This window comes from Tigriopus californicus, chromosome 8 (genome assembly GCF_007210705.1).
Source record: "Tigriopus californicus strain San Diego chromosome 8, Tcal_SD_v2.1, whole genome shotgun sequence".
Lineage (NCBI taxonomy): Eukaryota > Metazoa > Arthropoda > Copepoda > Harpacticoida > Harpacticidae > Tigriopus > Tigriopus californicus.
Window position 1 is genome coordinate 1,506,626 of NC_081447.1, and position 19,474 is coordinate 1,526,099.

General features: G+C 39.4%; 1 protein-coding gene across 1 annotated transcript; it reads left to right on the plus strand.

The window, feature by feature from the left end:
* Positions 1-1,199: 1,199 nt before the first annotated feature.
* LOC131885695 (oxytocin receptor-like) lies at positions 1,200-18,078 on the plus strand. The gene is made up of 6 exons (XM_059233820.1): positions 1,200-1,547; positions 11,427-11,716; positions 12,102-12,387; positions 12,904-13,429; positions 14,264-14,376; positions 17,693-18,078. Exons 1-6 carry the CDS (start codon positions 1,473-1,475, stop codon positions 17,987-17,989), a joined length of 1,587 nt encoding a protein of 528 aa, XP_059089803.1. The 5' UTR covers positions 1,200-1,472; the 3' UTR covers positions 17,990-18,078.
* The last annotated feature ends 1,396 nt before the right edge of the window (positions 18,079-19,474 follow it).

Genomic DNA, 19,474 nt, shown 5'->3' on the forward strand with positions numbered 1-19,474 from the left:
TGCTAGAAGAGGAAACGTTCCAAGAAAATTGAAACAACATTACATGGAAGCTACTAAAATTACGATGTGCAATCTCATTTCATAGCTAAAACCTAGTAATTGTCAAAGTAATAGGTGAGAACCTGAACAGCAGTGTTGAAAGATTTTTTCAAAACAAATAAGATTTAAGTTATATTTGGCAAAAAATGCTAGAAGTATCGGCGTCTGTTGCAAATATCTATAAAATTTGCCATTTTTGGCCAAATGTGTCTCCAATGAACAAAGGAAATTGCCCAAAGGTGTAAAAGTGCAAACTTTGTGCACTTTGATGAATGAATGACCTCGTCCAATGACTTGTTACCTAATAGCCTGCAAAATCTCAGCCAGGCAAAGGCGGCATTGTTGTAAATTTTCAATCTCATATGAATCCATTGATGGGAATGGTTTTCATGTCTAAAACGGTTGCTTGTCAAGTGTGCTTCTGTGCTTATCGCTTCATTTATTCCATTCTTGACCAGATTTGTTTGAGAAGATGAATGTGAAATAAACAAACCAATTTCCAAAGTCTTCTGATATGACTTTTGCCATCAGTGAGAATCATGTTGACTAATAATTATCCAACATGAAGAAAATTGATATAGTTCAGGTCAGGGTGTTTATCCCATTTAGAACGATGTGAAGTCTCCCAAACCTTCCAATTTAGCATTCTTCGATTCAAGCAACTTTCTACAACATCCCAACCAAAATACAAACCAAGTGCATGCTTTCAGACTTGGATTATATGCCTTTTATTAGAGTTTGTGATAATCTATCACATTTACTCTAGAATTCTATCGAAACATGGGGTCCATGCTAGCTTTCATTACAAATCCATCCTCATTTGGATGGTTCGTTTCTTGGTAAGTGATGAAAGTCTGTTGCACGGGCAATGCAGGCTAACTCTTTTCTCTCCTCTCTGTGGTAAATAGAGCTCTAAGGAGAGAAGCATTATTCCCTCCCACCCACCCCAAAAAGAGTTGTTCGTATATACTTCTAGAGATATTGTAATGTTCCAAAACGACGACAAGAGTAGCCAAGCAAGTCGTTCAACACACTCACTACTTGAATTCGCCATGCAATTTCTCTAATCATGTAACGAAATATGTCGCAACCCAAACCCCATCGTATTAGTGAGTGAAACCAAAATAGCTTTGGTGTATCATTCTCTTGCCTAGAGCTCTAGTGAGAACCAGCGTGAGACGTAAAACGAAGCGAGTGAGCGAGAGAACGAGAGACATGCACCGTTGTTTTCGTCTCTCTCCTCTCGTCCTCTCGTCCTCCTCTTTATGTTCTGTTCTGGTTTGAGGTTTGAGGTTAGAGGCCGTTCATTCCAATGCAGTTTTGAATGAGAAAAGGACCTTGTCGCTGTTGGTCGCAGCACATTGATCAGCGTGATGTACTTCAATTAGGAGTTCGGCCGTAAAGTGAGTTAGTTTTATCCACTCCTCATCAACATGGCAACAACATTGCTCTCGTCTGATATCGAGGCTAAAATGGACAAAGAACCTCAGGAGAATCCTTACAACTCGGTAAGCTGGACCATCAATCGAAGCAAAAGTATTTGAAAAAGTGTGCGGCCTCCGGGAAAGGAAATAAACTTCGACGGAATTGAGGTGGTCAAATTGATTTATCGGTACTAATGTAAAAAATTAAGCTAACATTGCGATATCTTACTTTCCCCATAAATAGTTGGAGGAAGTATGGTTAGGTTTGAATATCTTTTTATCTCTCGTTCACAACGCTTGCAAGATATCTTTTTTTCGATTCTTCAAAGGGTTTATGGGGCAGCCTAAGGATCTCATACATTTTATTATACATTTTATCCTCTTTTTCCCCCTTGATATTTTATCTATTTCAATGTTCTCCCGAGACCTTAAATAAAGCATCATCATCAAATGACAAATGCCAGGTACTCGCAATGATATCTAACAACAGTTCTAAGAAGAGGGTTCAACGGTTGCTCAAAGTGCTTGCAATTAATTACTTGAGTAGTGAGTTACCGTAACTGAAAATGCAACCCTACTCCATAGAAACCACTCATTTGTTTTTCATGGATGACTCGATGTAATTGGTTCAGAGCACTTCTACAGTTTGTCCATCTTTGATAAAGCACATACAATACATTAATGTATGCGATTGCTAGTTTTGTCGATCTGGAGATTCTCGATTACCCTGCATGCTGTGTAATTGTCTTGGTTTGATACAAAAACACTTGACCTGCAGAGACACAACTTCTTTTTTTTCATATAAATCCCATAGTGCAGTGGTCAATTTATTATTTGGGCTCAGTAGAAAGTGTGTTTTGTGATTGCTTATCTTTTATTGCGCGTCAATTATGGTTGTTGTTTTAGCAGAGCGGTACTTCAAGAACAACTTGAGTGTGGTACTACTCGTATTCAGGATCACGCACAATGAAAATGTGGGTGTGAACGGATTTCCTGCCAAATCGGCCTGCTTGCGGTCAGATCAAATCGAAGTCCCTTTTCATAAAATAAGAAAGTTAAATTGTTTCGATTTAAGCAAACCATTTCCATAGCATTCTATCGTAAGATAGTTTATTCCAAAGTAATATTGACAAAAGGGTTTTATCTGACCTAGAGGCCAAGCCACATTTTGGACCAAATTTAGCCAGGTTAATTCATTTGACCAGGCCTTTTGATCATAGCAAACGCTAGTTTTCGATAAAAAAATAGTTTCTTATAAGTCTTTGTAGGGCCATATCTCTTGAAGTCTATACAAGGGTCCCTCAGAAGTTCCTGACCACTAAAAGCACAAATAATATTCCTTCATTTAACACCAACAAGTGAACATCTTGCGTCATTTCAATCTGAAACCTAAGTATAGCGAAGAATTATTTGCAAAATAACCACTGGCATTAACCTCCTCTATTCTGAATAATGAATAATAAGCCCGACTCTCCGACAAATTGTGCTTTGTTAATACGTATGTAACTCCTTGAGTCTCAGGTTCTACTTGTTTCATTTGTTTTGATGGTCGTAAAGTTCTGGTAGACCCTGTAATTATCAGTTTCCATACTTCTTATTGGCACTGATTAAGAGAAGGGGCGAGAGAATATGTTTGTGTTCAATTGAGAAGACATCGTGGTAATCGTCATCGTGTAAATCTGTGAATCTACCGATAGTCCAATGGCAAATCTGTCGCAATAAAGAATGATAATATAAGCTATTTTAAAATCAACTTACTGCACGGTACTGTAAAAGATCTTCAAGACAAAAATAAACGCATTCACCCCTCTTACGTCTGGTATAGGATTACAATCGGACATGACAGTGTTCATGTAAGGTGCAAAGTTTTCTGGTTCTTCTGAAAAAAAATGATTGAGTTTCATTACAGTTTATCAAGATGCATAAAAAACGTTGTTGCTGACTCTCTCGTATGTTCACCTTTAGGGATTGTTCCAGCATTGGTAGCATTATATGTTGTGAAGATTGGAATTTATCTAGTGATGGAAGGGCGCTCTATTTATTAGGATAGTGTCATACGTAATAGAAAGCGAACCGATTCGTCCATCGTCAACCCTTTAGCTTAGAAAAGGCCTACTGTGTATGGAGTAAGTTCTTACTGGATCTTACGGCATCATCCATTTAAACGGGAAAAGGGATTGAATAAGATTGATGATCAAGCACTAATGGTCTGGGATCGTACCAGTATTGACCTAGCGCCGTATCAGTCTCATACTTGTTTCAGAAATTGTATTTCTCCTTAAAAAATGTGTTCTGTGATGCTGATTACCGGTCTAAGGCTCACATGATTACAACTACTATGGATTGTGAACAAACATAACATAATATGAAAACTGGACACCAATATTAGTGGAACATGAAGCCAACGCACTTGTCATAGCTTCCGGCCCATGTTTTTGATCTGCAAGTGTCGTGGGTGTAAACTCCGGTGCCGGATGTTATGACAAGTGTATGCATGGCTTCATGTTCGACTAACTTTGGCGTCCAGTTTTTATAGCAATCGCTTAACGAGATTACTTCGGGATAACGAAGATTCAGATGATTAATCCATGCAATAAAAGAAACTGTCGCGTATAAGATGTGTCTAACTTATGTCAGCAAACCTTCTCGTCCAAGGACGTTATCACTACTGGCCAGTGATAAGTTGAGCTCATTTCAACCAGGCACGATTATTGATGATAACAAGTAACATACGAATTAGTAAAATGTTTGAAAGTTTGAATATTAAACATCGACATCGATAAAGGAATACAAGAATCAAATGGTCAGAATGATGAAATAGCAGACTAGAATGTGATATTTTTTGCACGATCGAATGTCTGTGTCCAAAGTTATGATTTCGTTTACCTTAACTGCTCATAACTTTTGACAAAGAATTTCGAATCAACTAAAAATTGACCAACAGTTTTGTCAAGATGAGTCTAAATCATGAATATGAAATGGCATTCAAATGATCGCAGTAAAAGTAACCTATTTTCCCCCATCTGTCTCGGTCCAGCAATGTAGTGACGTTGTCCTTGGGTTAGTTCATAATTTTGAAATGGAACGTGCCCAATCCAGGTAGCTACATACATTGATATGGAAAAGACATAAACACTTGAAAGCTTGCTCTGGGTTCAATTGCAAAACGAACATGAGCTCGCCATTGAAAAGATCAATTCTTACATGGCCCAACTCTTTCAAAAACTTAAGAAATCGAAAGAGTGTGTTACAAAGTGCAAACAAATGTGTTTTTACGCCGTTTTGTTGTAACGACCTTATACCTAAATATCGTCGTCCACTCGAGCCAGCTGGTAATTTGAAATATATATAAATAGTTAATAAATCTCATCCAAGCACGATGCAGGTTGGTTGGGCCCCTTGTCTAGACTTTTGATTCATTGAGTCACGTCAGCTACCTGTTTTTCGTGTTGGTTTGAATCACTTCACATCCCCCGGTCCCTCGTAGGAGCCACTTTTATGCATACGTCTCAAGGTAAAATATCGAAAAAGGCTAAACCTATCTCAAGTTATTCCAAAATCGAGGTCCCAGCCCGCAGGAATACTAGCTTTGATGATTTATCGTGGAGAATAACCAGAAAAGCAACGGTATCACCCTTGTTTAGGAAGCTGTCATAAGTAGGGCTAAAACTGAAAACAAAGAAGGGTTAGATTGCACCTCAGACCATTTGATATAGATTCTATCGTCACATTTGCATTTGGGACAATTCGGGTATTATCTAACCGTTCACCAAAAACTGACACTTTTGAACGATAGCCTCATTCATGGAGGTCGCAATTTAACTGGAGGTCTTTCCAATTGACATCGGTTACCCCGGTAGGCTTTGATCTCATTAAGAAACGGGGCTAAAACGATGATTCAGGCCTTACCTTGGATCGGTTTTCACCCTTCATCTTTTTTAAGAGGTTACTGCTCATCATCTCCAGCCATTATACTCCAGTTTTCACGTATTGATTTTTTTATAATTAAACATGATTGATATTGGAGTTGAAAGATCGTGAAATAGCTCTTTTTCGCTCTGCAGTTGTTAAAACACCTATGATTCACTTTCGAGGAGTGCTTGGATGTTTCTGGCAACCACTGACATCAAAAATATTTTGGAACTTTACACGAACTCATCTCACTCGTAATTTTTCTTCCCGCAAGTCAAATTTCTTTATTCGTCCATGTTGTATCACCCGTTTAGCTCAAGCTAAACTTGGACAACTAAAAAGTTGAATCGTAGAAAAAAACTGAGTTGGCAAGAATTCGTCTAGCTGCATGCAGCGTAAAAATTGCCATGTTCCTCCCTATAATTTTGAATGTCTATAGCGCGTAAATCTACGTGGCTTGGATAGGGTGACTAAGATTTTTTTTTCAATTTTTGGTTGAAAGGTTCAGTTCAATGGCGTCTAAATTTTCCGTCTCACTATTCGTACGAATATGTCCAACGTACCGTTGTCCATGCCTTATTGTAAAGCTGTTTATTTCCATATTCATAAAGCCCAGTAAATGGAACATAGATATATTTTGTCGATAAATGATTAAGAGAGAAGCTCCTCCAAATCAAGGCCCTTGGTAAACGCTAAAAAAGTATTCAAGAGAAATCATGAATTGCATACAGGGTGTTTCAAAGCAAATGGAACAACGAAGTAAGTCTTGCAACACTCTTAATTGAAATGGAATATAATTAGGTGCAAACCTCTAGAGATGGGGAATGTGAACACAAGTAAAAATTTCGTATCTCATGAATCATTCACTTTTTCAAAAAAAAAAACAACTTCTTTCTTTCTCAAGATCTTGTTAGGAAGGTAACTTTGGCTAAATTTGAGCCTAAACCATACTTCGGGTACCCAGGTGATGTGGCCAAAGTTTTATTTTACTTACTATATATAATTCGAAATTTCGGCCTTCCCTTGACAAGCTACAAAGGCTTTTGACAACATAACTTTGAAAGAAGTCACTTTGCAACGAGGTAGTTTAAAGATAACGTGGTTTCAATTACAGAGATGTACGTTTCTTACGTTATGATTTTATTTCGAAAGTGGCTCAAAATTGATCTGACTAACCCCATGCCAATTTGACAGGAGGGCCTTTTCCGTCCATATTTCTGGAATTTCGTGGACTAGGCCAGTTAACTGGCATAGCAAATTCAAAATGAGTATTCTTGATATTCAATCTTGTTGTCACCATGAGCTTTGGCATAAACTATCATTTTGCAATCCAAGACGTTTATGACTTGAGTTTTTCCATTTCAAGACACAGGCAGTCTAAGAAAATATGGCGAATCACAAATCAAATCGACCAAGAATGTTGACTGGTCACCTTTGCATGCACTTGAGCCCCACATGTTTCTTGTAGGCATATGTCAGACCTTTACGTAGAAATGGTTTCTTGAACTGTTTCTTTTGATGCGCCCAAGAGAATTGTAAGCCAACTCTGCATTAGGTCAGAGCTCTTTTCCAAACAGCCCATGCATAGTTTTAGAGCAAAATGACAATTAAATGTGTGATAATGTTTATCTTTTTTTTCTTAGCCATTTTGGCTGCCATCATTTGATCAAGTAAATAATACCAAATTACTTATGTAAACCATCAGATACAAGATTTACCGGCGCTAAACAAAAACGAAGCCACTAACATACTACAGTTCATTTGTCATTTCCTCATTTATATAATTTGCTCCTATCTCTTACATCGCTTAACCTTATCCCAAATAAAGATGAGGATTACAGTCGACATGGAATCTAATTGGTTCGACTAAATACAAACCGAATCTGCTTGTTAGGCATTTTTTTTTGTTTTTAAAGCGCCTCATGCTGAAAAATAGCGGTTCTACTCAGTCCTCGTGAAAACGTAAGGGCTGGCTTTGTGAAATAAAGGAAGCCTCTTTGCAATTGACTTTTACTATTTAAGTGCTCGTAAAAGTAGAGAATATGTTTGAGTAAGACTATGAGTCGAGGCAAAAGCATGTGGAAGAACAATTACTGTGGAAATGTTGGTTTGCTTGGGCGTTGTTATTTGGAACCTGAAAATGGTGTCTTTTGCCACGACAATGTCAATGGCGTCCTAAAGCCCAAAGTTTGTTCTGAAGCTTCATTTGACAAGCAAGAGTTACTTGAAATTCCCTTCTGTAGCATTTTTAGGCGATGTAATTGAGATTAGATTACGTTTTAACCTATTTTGCCTCCTTGGGGGAATAACCTTTTTTCGAACTTTAAACTTAAGATTAGCCACAATCGAAGATGTTGGTCATATAAATGGCCTTTCGTCTTTTGAGGAGGAAATTGGTGCAACAAATCATTTGCAAATCATATTTCTTCTCATCTTTCTGTCCTGCAACAAACGAAAACGAATGAAACCGAAGTTGAATCTAACATTCCTGTTTTGGCCAAATACATCAATGAATGCATTCATATTGTTTTTGGTTTTCACGAGCCTTTCTAACCTTTACATGGAATGTATTCCCCAATACTATTAAAAGGAAAGGGTATAATTCGTCTATTTATTACCTTTCAATCTTTACATGACATTTGATCTACCAACGAATTTCAGCAGCAGGGATGTAGGGATGATCTGGAATGATATCTAAAAATTTGTCCAAGTCTGACTGGAGAGATGCTACCGTATTCCTTACAAATATTAGAAGGAAGCGTAGTAAACAATGAAGGAGCCCGAGATAGAAGAGACATAGCATTCTTTGTGATTCAATGCAAATTTCATCCTCTTCTCTAAATCATATAGGTATTTCCATAATGAAGTCGTAGGTTCTCCCACAGAGTTCTAATGCGTCTTCATGGCAATAATTTCGTTTGACCAAGATCATTACTAAAGGAGACTTCAAAAATGAATCGAAACTAGAGAGGTGCATACATACGTCTATATTGTCATTTCCCCCTCGGCATAAAAAATGAGTTTTTTTCTAAAACCAAACGATAAATCAGTGATCGAATATTCTGTCTCAAAATCATAGCAACCTGAAATCGAACCACATTGATGATAGTCATTTCATGCTTTCCGACCCTTAATCAAATGCCTTTAAAATTTTGTTGTAACTTTCACACATCACACCTTTAGGCTATGTGCTTGACCATCTTTTCACTTTGTTGAATGTTTGAGTTGTCAATACACATTAACAGTAAATGATATAATAAAAATCATCAGTGTAAATGATGGAAATTATGTCTGATGTTATTATGTTTCAATTCAACTCTTTTAATTATTTTTGGCGTTAACAATGAATGATTCTTCCAACGATTACCTTTCTGATTATTTTCCATTTTCCTTTGCCAGCCTTCACATCCGGGTATTTTGAGAAACATCATTTCAACCTATCTCAACTTAACTCGAGATCGTTTTTTTGGATAATTCAGTTTGTTCCCGAATGGCTATATTTATATAGTTTGAACACCATCGAACACAGCACGATCTCAGATTATTTAGCAGCGCATCAAAAGAAAGAGGGAATGTATTTTCCCATTGGAGTAGTCTAGAGGCCTTTAGAGTAGTCCGACTTTTCTCGAGGCATCACGACAAACAGAAGACCTGATTTGGAAAGGTAAGTAATCGTGGAAGAATGAGTCGAAAAGTCCAAAATGTAATGGGATAAGGGTGTATTTTGGCGTTTGACTGGAACGATTCAGCCTTGGTGAGAGAAGGGGAATCCATGGCTTAAACGAGCACTAAAACTCTCTTTTCCACTGGTGAGCTATTACTATCAGAGAGAAAGCATTTAAAGTATTGCATTGTTTATTACATCCATGTTCGATTTTAGTCCAAGCACGAATTTACATACGTAAGTGCCAGGCGTTTGGAAAAAAATCATTACACGCTTAATCTTAAACTTCAGTAACATCCATTTCAGTAACAAATAGTAGCAAGCCTCCCAAATTTTCAAGGTTACTTATATGTTGCATGGGCTGTACTAATCATCAATGTAGCCTCTACTTGCATCGATGATGGCCTCCAGGCCCTGCAATCAGAAGCTACAAAGGACAGGGACATGGCGGAGGCAAGGCGCTTCGTGGTGCTGATCGTGGTGTACTAACGGCCACATCAACATCGCTAAAGCTCAGAGATCTCTGTCGGCGACTTTGCAGCATCAAAATGTTATTTTCTCTGACAATAATTATCTGTTCTTTGTTTTCATCCTGCTTCTATTTGGTCGGGTTTATGTTAGAGAGCGCAACCTTAACTGATTAAGCAAGAACTAAGCGTAAAGATATTTCCGAACGCCCGGTACGCAGGTGAACCCAGAACTACTTTATATCTAAAAAGAAATGGTTCATGAATTCAATGCAAGTTGTATTAGAATTGCTTGATGTGAAAATGAAATCACTTCAAGGTTGATCTGAAAACGTTTTTGCAAGGAGAGCCTTCATCCGTTGTCTTCTTTTCCTGGGAAACCAATCAAGTCCGTATCTACCACGGTACGATTTGCCCCTCATTTACGTAGAGCGACCAATATAATCTCATAATTTGGAGGTAAATGAAATGCTTGATTTGATGCCAATTTGCTGCAACGCAGAAAAGTGAAAAGGTTTCAAGAAAACAAGAAACAAGGCAGTCATTTTGATTATAAGTGAGAGAGTATGGCGTGAGATTAAGCACGGACGTTGTTTAATCCTTTCATAGTGATAACACTTCAATTAAAAAACCAATAGCCACTTGCGCTTTTTGTCAAGCGGTGCTAATGTTAGAGTTGGAAAAGGATCAAGAAGACTTGGGTGCCTTGTGAACATTTTTTTGTGATATTGAGCTATAATTTGAAGTCAGAGCGAAGGCTATGAGGAGACTCAAGGCCAACCAGGGGCCAATGAAAGTCGGTGAAACTTTTGGATTTCCATCCTCGAACCGATCAAAAGTGGAGAGCTAAGTGTAAGAACAGCGAATCCTTTAAAAACTAAGTATCGGAGGGTACCAATTTTCATTTGACGAAAAAGGGATAATTCATGATAAAGCGTAGGCTTTCCAAAAATTCCTTGCACTGATAACTTTAGATCCAATATGATCAGGCAACTTTTCAAGTGCAGGGGGAAACATGATTTCCACTCTATATATACAAAATACCAAAGATGGTATAGTATCTCATTCTTTAAAAACTAGCGAAATATGCCAAGCTCTATTAAAAAGCATTTCTATACGCCGTAAATTTAATTTCATATTCTCAGATTACTTAGTGGTTCGTCAAATTGAGTAACATCCTGTTTGCTGAGATTGGCAGAATTAACATTTTCTATCCAGGAAAACTAGATTGAGCACCAAAACGTTTCTGCAGTACATAGTTTTACTTTGTAGATTAATCCTGTGCTTTATCAAAGAAATTGCATTAAGATCATAAAAACATCCGCTTTCGATTTCTTGGTTCTTGTGATGCTGGTGCTTCCAATGAAGCTTAGCAAATCTGGTTGTAAGTAAAAATGATTTAGTCCAAGTTTGAGACTTATTGGGATTCCTTGACAAACTCAAAGTGACTGGTTCCAATTTTAGAATCAATCTTGTTTATGCATGAAAATGCGCGCTCACTTCAATGTGCCGTCAATATAATGGTGGCTTAGAAATTCCCTTTGATTTTCAAATAGAAGCCACTCAAAACCGCCTCTCTTGGCTACTTTTTCATCCAAGAAACTATTCAGAGATATCAAGAGATACGCAAGCGAACGAAATATCGACCATATCGGATGCATATCCCAATATGAATGTCCTTCCCAAAAGAAACCATGCTTCCGTACGAGTACTTTGACAAACACATTCTTGTACGAGGATATCAATACTGTAGATTGTGGGAAGTGCAGTCCTGTGAACCTCTATTTGTTCTCAATGTCAATGGGGTCTAATGCCATTGAATTAGCCATCATGCTGGACTCTTGATCTGAATCACACGCATACATTATTGGAATATTGGTTTTGCCATCCGAAAATGTCATAAGATATATCCTTTTGCAGATTCCTGACAGTAATGGCACGAAGGGCTCCTTAGATCTTAACTTTACCACCGATGGTGGTCCTGATTTCTCGCGAGATCAGGATTTAGCCACGGCCGAGGTCGTTGTTCAGGCGGTTATCTTTGTACTGGCCTTAGTGGGCAATGGCCTAGTCTTGGTGGCCTTGATCCGACAACTCCGACGGAAGCCTTCTTCTCGAATGTATCGCTTGATGTATCATCTGTCCATAGCTGACCTGTTGGTGGCCGTATTGAATGTCCTACCACAACTTATATGGGACATCACGCACAGGTGAGTGCTAAAACCTAAAAGTAAGACTTCAAGCATGTTTTCCACGTTCAATTAGAATTGCGTGTGTTCTTGCACATTGTTAATTCTAGCTTCCGCACTATCCGAACATTTTGTTCCTCGTTCGCACGAGCTTTCCGGGCATGCACAATTGAAATTCGATATTAAAGAAAGCGGTAGAAGAATGCATATTTTTTAGGAGCACAAATTGGCACATTCTTCTACTTTTTTAGCACGGTTAACAAGATGAGTACTGTAGTCCAATGAAAATTAAAGGAAAGGTGGTTAGTTCAGCCTTGGAGAATTCTCCAAAGAAGCAAACACCGTGTTGTCCTCGCCTTTTTTGTTTGGTAACCCTTAGTGTTTCAAAGAGGATCCTTCATTTTAGGTTCCATGGACCCGATATATTGTGCCGATTGGTAAAGTTTGGTCAAGTGATGCCCATTTACCTTTCGTCATTCATTCTCACTCTAATGGCCGTGGATCGGGTCGGGGTCACCAAACGACATGGATCCGTGGAACCCAAGCCTTTGAGGCCATTGATCCAGGGGGTTTGGCTGGTGGCCATTCTCTGCGCCTTGCCACAGCCCTTCATTTTCTCTATCAAAGATATCGACGATAAGGGAATATACGATTGCTGGGCTGATTTTGGAGGGGAAAAATGGCTCGAGAAGGTACATAGGCTTTTCCACGTCTTTTTCGATGAAAAATCATGAATGTATAATGGAAGGGAACATTTTGGATAGTTCCCTAATGGGTGGAATACACCATCGGAAATGGATCCATAACTTGTTCACGTACAGAATGGAGGAAAGATGGGTTTCGTAAATTCATGTCCGGAGTAGGACCTCAAACTGATACGAATGAAATCCTGTTTGGGTTCACACCTTCGACGAATGATACGAATGAAAAACTTGCCACAGAAATTCCAACCTATTGAGAAACATCAAACCTTAAGTACATATCCACGGTTGTAAAATAAGTCAGGAATCCGAAGGCCATCTGTCAATGACGAAGTGTCAAACATTGAGTACAGATCCACAGTTATGAGAGTATTCAAAAATTCGAAGGCCACGTATCAATGTCATTCATGATATGTGTTGCAGGATACAAAATGGGTACATTCTTTGATGACCCCAGATCTAGACAAGATTACAAGTACAGTACACAAGATGTTCTCTCTTATACAGGGCTACGTGGTAACCTTCCTTTTCACGGTATTCTTCTTGCCCTTTATTGTGATCACGAGCTCCTATTGCATCGTCACCTATCGCATCTGGAGCTACAGTCGTGCCACCCAAGGCTCCAAGGGCAGTCCCCAAATGAGTCTGGCCTCGAATCGAGTCGTTCTGAGCTCGGTGGGCGACGGGAGTAAGAACGAGGACGACGACGATGGGGCCACCATGGAAACGGCCGTTTATGAGATGAAAGTGATCAACGGGCGGAACGGATCCTCATCTAGCCATCGGAGCTCATGCAAGTCGACCACCAGGTCCATCAACACCTCTTGCACCATCTATCGGCCTAATTTGGCTCATAACTCCCATGCCCCCTCGGCAGGCTTCGTCCGGGTGCAAACGGAACAGATCGTGCTGCTGTCCAAGGCCAAGCGCAAAAGCCTTAGTATGACAGCCATCGTGTCGGTGTGTTTCGCCGTTTGTTGGCTCCCTTGGTGCGTGACCATGTTGCTCATGTCTTTCGACATTCAGGTTGGAGGTAAGGATATTGTTTTAAACATAATGTAGGAGTACATTCAGTTGGAACAACGATGATCCGAGAAAAGTAGTTGGGCTTTTACTATGGGACAATCTTGTCATTATGAAAGGGTAGCATCGTTAACTCATGTATTTTGGTGCCAGTCTCGAAAAAGAGTCAGTGGTGTATGCATGTAGAGAAAATGTTATTATTTTGAGAAAGTCGAGTTTTGACCTTGGTACAACTTGCAAGTTTGGTTGTAAATTGAAAAATTGAAAATGTCCCAAAAAAAGATGTCCCAAACGGGCTTGTTCTTTCGCACGGTACATGTGGAAAAACTTTCCCAGTCGTCTTTTCTGGGCCAAGTTTCCCCTGACCAAACAAGTGCAAAGTTCTAGACTCAAAGGCAAGTCCAGGGATGTCTTCTCTCAAAGGCAACTGCCAGGATCATTGATCCATAAAACAACAGGAACACCATTTTCCTCCTTCCGTTTCTACTTGATAGTCTTATTATTAGGGCTAAAAGGAGTCATTGAGATGACTCGCAAGACTCGAGTCATTGCGGAATTTTTCAAAGATTATCCTAGGCTCAAGTCATTTTCATCGATCTTGACTAATCATTTCATATCCTTTTATACAACATACTCGCGAGCCATTTCTCATACCTTTTTCGACTCAAAGGACTGGCAGAACTTCACTCAAAGCCTTCAGTTCTAACTGCAAAAAGACTCACTCGAATATCTGCCTATGGAATGTCACAACCCAACTGCTGACTTTTTTGGAAGAACAAAGCCGTATTCATAAAGTTAGAAAGAAATTCATGTCATGACCCAAGAGATTGGTTATACGTTTCAGGTGATAAAGTCCATCCCCTTATGGTCATCTTTGCTCTTTTGGCCTCCCTAAATTCCACGACCAACCCTTGGATCTATTTGTGCTTTAGCAGTGCCGTTCTCCAACAAGTAAAGGTAGGTGAAACTCGTGTAATGACGAATATCCTTTTTTTAATGAACTTGAAAATGTTTTGGTCAGTGTTTTTTCTGGGTCTTCAGACATTATTTGTGTAAGTTTTAGGGGTGTGGCTCGCCCAATGTCTGAGATAGGAACATTGTTAGTGTATCTTAAAGCTCGTTCAATCACTAAGAAGGTCAGATGATATAGAAAGCTGATCCAATGGCTTCCAATAAGCCAACTCCATTGTTCTGCTTATGAGCCTTTCCAAATGCCAAGCAACAAAAGACATTTTCTTTCCTTGGCCACGTTGGGTAAAATTCCATATCAATTTTGGACGGAAATTCCAAAACACATTTTTTTATGTTTCTTGCCTGCCAATTTATAAGGTAGAACTTGGATGGGTTCGATATGTTACATTTTAGCCAAGATTAGAAGATTTCATGCCCAAAATCACATAATGAATAATGATTTAAAAAAGCAAAATCCAATTTAACGGAAATTAGCAAAACACTTAACTAAGCCATTAGTTACCATTGAAATATGATAAATTGAGTTACTAATGAGTTGTATGGGCGAAAGCGGTCCTGTTCCTTTGGGTTCCAAAGTGTTTTTGCTTCTTTATTTTCCTTTTTCTACACTGTCGTTTTTCGATCCCGCATTTCTTACCTCTAGGACGGCCAATTCATAGCTACCCATTCGTCAATCCAATCATACTTACACCAAGTCAAACAATTAATTAATATTTCAAAAAAATAATTCAACAAGGTCTCAAAGACGACTTTTTAACCACTGTGATAAGGAAAGATCAGCTTCGCTAAAGCAAGAGCTCAGTGGCTAGAGCTAATTTGCAACGCCAAATTTGCATCACTGGAAGTGGCAGGCACATTTTTTCTAGTACCAGAGTGTGCCCGAACGCCTGAATAGGGTGTAAACAAATTACGGGCTTCCTAAGATCTTTCTGACTTTGAAACCTAGGCTTTCATTAAGAGGAACTTTTGAAAACATAATGCCATATTACAAATGAACCCTCCCATTGTTTGCCACGAAGAACATTGCTCAAAAGTTCAACTGAGCGCAATCTTGAGGTCAGAATCAAAGCGAAAGGCCCTCTGAAGGCCGGCTAAAGGCTGAAAGAAGGGCATGAGCCTTTTGGTATCCATGCTAGAACCATTGGTAAATGGAAAACTTCATACAAGAACTGCCAAACCCGTTTGACCAGACCGGACCGAGGGCGGAAATCTGGGATAACAAGAGTCAGTCTTCGGATGGCCAAACATTAGAGGATCACCAATCTCCTTTAGACTAAAATTGGATCTTTAATAGTATGGTGATAGGTTTTGTAAGAGTGCCTTCAATTGAAAATGGGAGACTCAATATGCTCCAGCAATTCTTTGAGGGTGGGGATAGGATTTTCAGAAGGCACTAGGGAAGGCCCCTAAATTCTTTACACCCTGTAGGTTGAATCATATTGAGTAAGCAGTGGTGAACTCATGGGCCATGAGCATAAACTCGATTGTACTCAAGTATAGATGCGTTTTGAACTGGAATAGATGACTTTCCGGTTGGAAGCACACCACAATACGCAGTAGAGGTAATCTCGACATCTCTGGTTGTCAGCCTGAACTGACGCCTGCTCCTTCCATTTCTGTTAAGTTTCAATTTGAGCCTCATCATAACCGCATAAACTATCTGTTCTTGCACGCTTCAAATAACTGGTTTTTGCTTGGCCCAGACGCTTTCTTTAGTTTAGTTTAGCCTGTAGAAGTACCATTTTGGATAGATTGAAGAAAATTTTGTCGAATCCGCCCAAAAGCTAGCCCAAAAACTTGACCCAAAAAGCACTAGGACAACTCGCTCCAACCCTTTCAATGTAATGTGCATAAAGTGTTGCATTTGGGGTTTCTATTCAAAATTTGGAAATGCTGCCAACCATTAAGATTTACTCTCGAAATGTTAGGATTACCTCAGCTGTGTATTGGAAATGAATGAGAGCCGTCGAGAGGTCACTTGAACTTTTGAGGCTTGATAGTTCTTTGTTGATGGATACAATTACAGTTCTAGGTCATAAATCCTAGGAAGCAAATGTTCATTAAGCTTTGCTTTTGAATAAACTGCCACATGTTACTAATAACCATACATAAAAACACTTATTTTGAACTTACCTTAGTTGTTGTTTTGTCTTTTTTCATTATTGACCTTTGTAAACCCAGGAAAGGTTTTTTTTTTGCGTATTTTGGTGATTTGTTTTTCTTTTAGGTAGGATTATTTTGTCAGTGACCTCCCAAAAATGAATATGCTGTCATCATCAGGCACCCGAGCCCAATTTTTAAAGCATAAAAGAGTGAATCTTTGATCGACAAAAGATCCAGGTTATGTAGCACAGTACGATCTTTTCTCGATCCAAGATTCACTCATTGGCATTAAAAACTGGGCCCTGATGCTTACAGGACCCATTATTAAAGTCCTGAGACTATGCTTGTCCCAAAGATTGGTCAAATACGGGTACACTACTATCATTTTGAATTAGCGCAGATTTGTTTTAGCTCAACATTTAAGTGTGTTCTGTTTTATGTTCCATCGAAGATCAACCAAGCTTCGTTAATTTAATCGAAAGATTTTCTACCTGGTTTGAAGACGCATTGAGCTTAAACCAATTCGTCGTTTTGTACTGCGATATGCGACTCATAACTTGACATAAGGTTTTATATCCTCAGAACTATGGATAACGTGAATAGGAGCAAAAAATGGGACATTCCTTCAAAGTACAAATGTATCAGCAAATCTTGAAGCATAGTCGTCTCACTTACATGAAACACACAAGTTTTGCACATATCACGTCAAGAGAGATTGGCCATTGGAGTAAGTTTCTTGAGATAAACGTGAACTAGGACTGACATTTGTAGAGTCATGAAGAGAAATGATACTCACATTAAAGCTACACTAATGAGATACAACTAAACTAAACCAGGCTTTCCTAATTTTCCCCACTTTCACCATAAATAACAATATAACCAATCTTTTCCCATAAAAAGCTTGGCTTAACTTCAACTGAATGAGTTCATCCAAACCCACTCCAAAAGAGATGAAAGCCTTTCCCAAAAGAATGCCTTCTTCGCTTTACATCGGAACTGTCATCATTCCAAGTCTGATCGGTTTTGTACCATCATTCATACATTTATCAACCTGAAAGGCCACTCTGAATGAATAGCTCTCGATTTTGGGTAATAATCAGTGTTTCTCGCAAGTGAATAGAACTCTAATTGCTTTCAGATATCCCTTTCTCCAAGGTCACGCCCTCAAGTTCAATACCCTATTCATTTTCTATTTCAGCATTTAGTCGGGATGCGTTCCACTATAGGAGGTCCAGACTCTTTGGGTGGAGCAGATGCGGATCGTCCAGAGCCTCAAACCCATCATCGCACCAAACGGATCCTTTTTACCCGAAAAGCTGAACCTCTGAAAGGCACTCCCTTGGGAACTCGACCGCACCCACTCTTTGCCCTTCAAGACCAAGAGATTGTTCGTGCTGGGATCCGATCAGAACCTAATTTGAGCTCCCACCATCGGCCCAATATGAAAAATCCGCTTCCGGCTAGTAACCAGAACAAAAGTTGGACAAAGACCTGAACTCGTTATCTTCAAATAGACACATACTTATGAATCCGAATCGTATCCGTAATAAATTGCCACCATTCACCTTTTGGATTGGACGAAGGAAAGGTGGAAAAACATGTTGGTTGAGGTAGAAGAACATGCCTGGAGAGCCGTGAGGCTTTTTCTCCTGAATGTACTGGATATGATTTTTGTTTGGGCTTGACTAATGCTTTGGGATTTGGCTGGTGGTTTGGCCGAAAAAGTCATTCCACTTGCTCGCCGAACGGGAAGCATTTGGTTGATGTTAGAGTGTGGCTTTTTTTTGGCCAAAACAATCCGTTGGAGCCGACAATTAGTTACTGTCATAGGATCGGGAGACGCAACAAAAGATTCAAGTTCACCATTGTCACGTCATTCTGAGGGGTTGTTGGTCGTTGGATGGAGTTGTGTGATCTTGAACGGTGACGGAGCTAGTTTCTCTGGTTTTCTCAACGAAACACACACTCATAGACCAACACATATTGCTTGAATACCGAAGAGCCGCTCCTGCTATTGTCATGGCTATTCATAATAGTTATGCAATTGAATGATGAATGGCCTAATCATATGGAGTCAAACAGTTTGTATATCTGTTTCGGTCGAGTTGTAATCCCAAACGATGATAGAGTGACTTTGATGTTCCTCTCTCTTGACATATTACATACTTGTGTGGCTAATCGAGGTGACTTCCTGTCAGTGAGGCTGGTTTCAAGTCCTTCTTGATCTGGGGATGGACAAGATTATCATGTGCATCCTTGGATCCATATCATGTGATGATGCAATTGATTGCTTACGTACGTACATCGGACGGACACACCAAAAGATTTACGCACAACATGCATGCTCTAATCGTCCCTGTGTGTGTGTGAGAGTGTGTGATCAGGCACGAATTGGGCAATTCTGCAGGCCTGGCTCGTGGTCATTAGGCCTCCGATTGAAATTGAACTGCCTTGTCACTTTTGGCGTCAGTTTGATGAAAGTTGCCGTCCATTGTGCCAAATTTCTAACCTATTCGAATTCGAACCCGACACTCGGCACCTCATGGTCAAACTTCATCATCCTTTTTCCCCAAGGAAAGTCGGATCTTGACGTATCAAATCACCCGGCTGTCTTATCCTTTACTACTGAGTCTCTGTATCTTGTTTACACCAATTCAGTGCACACTGAAAAAAAGCAAGCTTGGCCATTAATTGTAAAAAGTGGTGGCAGAAATTTGTAGTTAATGCAAGCACTTAGCAGTACCGTCTGTAGCACCTGCATAAGATAGGTTATTGTGAGAGAAAGATGGTTTTAATTGGTATAAGACATTTGATCGATGTTCTCCGGCATGAGCATCTATGTCCTTAGCTTATTTAACACATGCTATCAATAATATAATCTTGGGTAGATGATGCAAAGGACAAGCGTACAAAGAAGCCAATGGTTCAATTCATCTTATACCCAAATTTGTTTCTCGAAATAGGAATGGTTCCTCTATGG